Here is a 5,400-nt window from a genome sequence, read left to right as displayed (position 1 = left end):
CGCTCTTCCAATAGAGACCTGGCCTCTGCCTTGCTGAAGGAGACCTACACGCCCAGGGCCTGGTAGGACTGCGAGACCTCTTCCTGCTGCCTTTGCGCAGGGAGGCATTTATATATCTCTAGGCAGGAGGATGCAGCACAGTGTTGGGAATCTATTGCTGAAAATAAATGCGGCTTCTCTCTGAGCTGACTTGGGGAAGATTTGGGACCAGATTTTCACGGTGTTGCTCCATTGACTTTAAAGAAGGTGTGTCACTTTACGCTGCTCAGGATGTGACCCCTGCTCTTTACCACCTGTTTTCCCATTGGCTAACGCTGACAGGCAGTGCAACACTGCTGTGGTTGGTTTTCACCTTCTGCACTTGTGTCTGGACCCTTCCTGTGCCGACCTGAGACAGAAGGGCAAGTCAGCCGCGCTGCACTGTTCACAGTAAAATGCATGGGCAGGAATGTTACTAGAGGAGATTCTTACCTGCTACAACTAGGATTGATCCTCCTCTGGCCAACACCTGGCATGGATCGGGAGCAGCCCTATTGGTGCTACAGTAAGAACAGAGACAAAATAGGCCCCGTGTGCTGGGATAACACCCACTTACCCATCAATGCCACACACAGGACATTGTGCGGCTATTCCTAGCTATGTGCAGTCCTCAGGCTTCTCTCTTGCCCCATTTTCCTAAGAACTATTAGATCAGGAAAGGGCAAAGGAGAGCAGAAGGAGCCACTTGACTTACGGACCCTGCCTCAGCACAGAGCTTGAACAGATCTGACTGAGCAGGTCAGTGCATTAGTGAACAACCAGATCTGAGCCACAAAAAATCCAAAGGCAACATCCCCCTCCATCAAGAAAGGCTTCAGGCCTGAGAGAAGTTTGTCCCAGAGATTTTCTCCATCTCTTTGCAGAGTTCTTCAGCCTCTTCCTCCTCTCACCAGCTGGCAGATAGCTCCTTAGAGCCCTGCTCAAGAACTAGACTTGCTGTTCTCTCTGATCCATGTCCTTCTGCGTCCTCTTCAATGGACACAGTTCAGCCTATGCTTCTCTGCTTTCCTTCCAGCTCGAAGGCTGCCCGTGGGAAGAGCATGGTTGGTGGCCGATGGAAATAGACACTGCCTGGGTGGAAGGCAGACGAGAGGCGCAGGCATGGAGAGGCACATTCCCATTTGGTCGTCCAGTTGGATTCCCTACGCCACAAAACCTGCATGAACCCACAACCCCCAAGTTCCCGAGGCACCAACCAGTCGGGCTTGTGAAGACTTCACTGCAGGGGTAGCACTGTCTGTATGTGGGCAAATGCTTTGTGATGTGCTGTTTGCTCTTGTCACCAAACCCCAGGATGTTGTTGTGTCTGTAAATAAAGATGAGAGTGAAGGGATGTGCACCTTTCATCTTTGGCCTTCACGCCCAACTTGCCCTACCATCTAGGGGCTATGTGGCAGACCCTGCACTGGTGCATTCCCCCAGCTCCACTGATCTGTGCCCTTATACACTTAGGAGACTAGACTATCATGTGTCACTGAGAGATAAAAAGAAGAAATGAGGCATCACTAACAGCTGGAAATCCCTGCAAGAGCAGAGGTAGCTTCAGAGATTCAGAAAGGCTGGGGGATACTTCTCTGGAGGTTATGCAAAGCAACCCTCTTGATATTGGACCCTTGAGCTGGGGAAGCCTCATGTGAACCCACTCCCAGCACTGGAGTCATGTACTCCCCGCTTCCAGCTGAGCCAGAAACATCCTGAGAATATCCTTTCACCGTACCATTCTGGTTCCCGTAGAATCAGGAAATGCCAAGGTGCAGGAAAATGGTTTTTAAAAATGGAAAATATCAAGTCTCACAACATTTTTCTAGCCTTAGATGCATATTTTAAGTTGTACTGCAAGGTTCAGAGTCTCTCCAGTCTCTGAGGGTGCATCTACATGTTCACTAATGTGCTTTAGGTAATTAACTTTAAATTTAGTATCTGCAATGCGAGGTATTAGAAAAAGGAGCATTAGCCTATTTTAATGAGCGCTAACTAAAGAGCACACTTTAGTGATGCTTTAATGCGTGTTAAAATAGGGTAATGCACATTAAAATGCACGTGTAGATATGCCCTGGGATTTTAGACCTGGGGGATTCTCCAGCTTTCCAGTCCACATTCCAGCTAAGATGGGTTTCTGATCCAGGAGTATTGGCAAGAAACCAGACTGTATGTCCTGGCTCAGGTTACAAATAATGTTGTTTCTAATTTGCCCAGCCGTTTAGTATTTTGATTCACTTGGTTTAGGTTATTATTATTTTTTAAACAGATCCCAAAGATCTCACCCAGGACCTGGTTTCTTGTGTGCTTTTTATTTTCCATGACAGTCCTGTGCAGCTCACTGCACTCAGGGCATTTGAGTGGCCCTACAGTCTTCCCCCTCCATGCTTTCACAGGGTGCTCTGAATCTCTCCTGCTACCTCTGAGCCTGTCTCAGTAGAGAAGTAGGGACGATTTCACCCTCTCATTTCACTGCAGCACATTTTGCACCCAGGAACGATTGAGAGCCCTTGTAACAGAGCAGTCTGGCCCTTTAAGGGAAGCAGACACACCTGGAATAGGAATCCAGGTGTGAGAGATTAGCTGCAGGTAGCGGTCCAAGGGTAGATGACCAAGGAGCTCTGGCTGGGGGAAGGAGCAGGTTTGGGGTATGAAGCAGACCAAAATCTAACAGAGCTTGTCTTTTGGAAGGGCCTTCTTCTGATGTTGGGAGAGAAGGCTGAAGGTTTGCTTTATGTGTTTATTTATTTGTTTGGACCAAGGATTATTGCTTTGTGTTGTGAGGGCTGGCTGAAGAGGGGGGGAACAAAGCAAGGCTGCAGGCACACAGCCTGCTTTTGAACTACCATTGAAGGACTGTTTAGGGGGCCAAGCTTGCTTGTGTGTCAGTAGGCACCCTAGGCTGCTTACAGCACTGATGCCTCAATCCCTTGCTGCTTCATTCTGGTCTCATTTGCCCCTGGGGCTTCATTTGCTCCATTTGTTTGGCTCCTAACGCTGTGTAACAAAGGTGGGATACACCAGGCGAAGCATGTGCAGAACTGCCCTGTTTAATTCAGCATCTGTCGTCCTGCCTGCCTTTCTATCAAATCAAAGCTCTTACTGATGTAGCCAAAAGCTCTTTCTTTGGTCAGTAGCTACAATCTGCTTTCATGCAAAGAGGGCCAAAGCAGCAAGTACATAAATCCAGTCTGGTCTGTGACTCTATATTTGTTATGGAAATAAGGGTAGTGACTAATGGGATTCAAAAGCAGGGGAAGTTGGTGAGGGGAAGCTTCAAGAAGATCTTGCAACTGGAAGAGGCCATGTAGATCCTCGGTGCTGCCTTTTTTACCGTGCCGTCTAGCTTCAGATGCTGTAGGTTGACTGAGCTGCTGCACCGATCAGGTCAAACTTCCTACCAGGCCTGTTCTTGTGAACAAGGTGCTGCAACAGGGGTAGCCCGCTGACTTCCCTTACTGACCCGCAAAGGGAGCGCAACCATCCTGTCCTCAGAGCGGGCCTCCGCAGCCTGAAAGAACCTGCGTATGGAAAATGTCCTCCAGCTCTACTAGAGGAGGACATGAGTGGAAGGGATGTCCTTGGCCTCTGTGGGTGCCAGGGAGACCATGTGTAGTAACAAATAGTTAGCAGCAGATATTCTTTTATAAGGTAGCTAAGCTTATGTGCAAAGTGGGGGGGGGCTCCTGGTCAGCCCCCACCAATGGGACTGAGAGCCCAGCCTGGGGGTCCAATGCATAGCTAAGAGGAGAGGACCAGGCATGAAGAGGAGGAGGGCATAAAAATAGCATCCAGTGCATATGTCAGTACTTTGGCCCCCGGGCAGTGGCTGTGCTGCTAGTGGTGGTGGCTGGGCCAGCTGCAACTGCTATTGGAGCTTGTCCAGGGCTAGTCGGTGAGGGTCCCCAGGGTGATCAACGTGGCAAAGTGGAATCATTTGCCCTCCATCGTTTGCCTGATTGCCATACACAGCCCAGGCATGACCAAGTGTTACTGGGCTCATAAGAAACTGTCAGCTGGTCAGACTGGGAGAAATGGCCTCTGAAATGCATCTCTTTGGATCACCACAAGGTGGTGGCCTGGGTGCTCTCCCAGACGCAGGGTGTCCTGACCACAGGCTGGGGCACACCCCTTTCCCACACTGGCCTGTGCAAGTTGTATTGCTGGCTCCTGGCCAGACCAGGCAGATACTGTTGTCGCAGGCAGCCACGCCTGTAAACTCTCCCAGAGCAGTGCCTGGGCACATCCCTGCCCCGTGTGTGGTGTTTGAGGGCTGAGCCACATGGGAGCAGCTGAATCAGCATGTGGTAAGAACAGCAGCCCAGCCCTCCCCCCTGCTTGCTGCAGAGCCAGCTCTCAACACAGCCCTGCTCCGCTGCTTCCCCCTCTCCTGCTTCTCAGACCTCTCTAAAAATTACATCAGCGGCTGGGTTGCTCGGATCCAGAGAGCCATCCGTGAGCCGTGATCTCCATGAGCATGTGACCACTGCTGGGATCAGCCTGCAGAGCACCGTTTCCCCCCCAGGATGCTCCATCCAGGGGCAGGTGTGTCCCGGCTAGACTCTGGAGGTACCCCTCTGCTTCTCTATGCACTGCTAATAGCAAAGGCAGCATGTATATTATTCAACAGGAAGGGGCTGTTTCCAGAAGCTTTTGTCTTTTTCTCGGTCCTCACAAACTCACTCCCCCAACACAAGAAATCTCTTAACTTGCCTGTAGAAAGGGATTTTCTGCTCCTCCCCAAAATCTCAGCAGCATTGTCAGTCTCTGCGGACTCGCAGGGCTGGAAGGGACCTCCAGCATGAACTAAGCCAATGTTCTGCACTTGTGGAGGCTGGGCCAAGAGGATGGCTGTGTGTTCTGCCTTGGATGTGCAAACCAGAAGGCTGTGAAGCTCCTTGTCAATCCCATGTTGGAAAGACAGGCCCAAGTGCGCAAGTGACAGGGAATGTAACCTTATTCTTAGAGACATTTCTCAACCCACAATACAAGCATAATTGGGCTTTGTAGGCATCATAGGAAAACAAGGCTAAAAGGGACCTCCAGGGGCGTCCAACCTCTTGCTCAAGATAGGATCATTCCTATCCAAACAGTCCCATACAAATCCTCGTCTTGTCTGCCCTATTCCTAAAACTACACAGTCAACCCTGTCACACATCTACAAGATATATTGCCAAACGCACCTTAAACTGCCACATGCAGAGCCTGGGGACAAGGGCTGTCAGTGTCCTGCATCAGCAAGTATTGTTAAAATGCTCTCGAGATCTGAGGAAGAGGGTTGTTCCCCCTGCTACAGAGGAAGGCAATCCACCCACCCACACACACAGTCTGCAGTCAGTCTTCCTAATCCCAAATGTGGTGATTAGTTTGACCTGAGCAGAG

General features: G+C 50.3%; 1 protein-coding gene across 36 annotated transcripts in view; it reads left to right on the top strand.

Moving 5' to 3' along the window:
• Positions 1-1,372, top strand: part of TNNT2 (troponin T2, cardiac type) — a 23,234-nt gene extending 21,862 nt beyond the window's left edge. For all 36 annotated transcript variants that reach the window (XM_025193313.1, XM_025193311.1, XM_025193312.1 and 33 more), the window contains one exon: positions 1,055-1,372. In XM_025193313.1, coding sequence (XP_025049098.1) covers positions 1,055-1,103 — 49 coding nt within the window. In that variant the 3' untranslated portion in view covers positions 1,104-1,372. The remainder of the gene's footprint in view (positions 1-1,054) is intronic.
• Positions 1,373-5,400: the final 4,028 nt, after the last annotated feature.

The sequence above is a fragment of the Alligator sinensis genome, unplaced genomic scaffold (genome assembly GCF_000455745.1).
Source record: "Alligator sinensis unplaced genomic scaffold, ASM45574v1 scaffold1382_1, whole genome shotgun sequence".
NCBI lineage: Eukaryota > Metazoa > Chordata > Crocodylia > Alligatoridae > Alligator > Alligator sinensis.
This window is presented reverse-complemented; position numbering and strand designations above follow the sequence as displayed.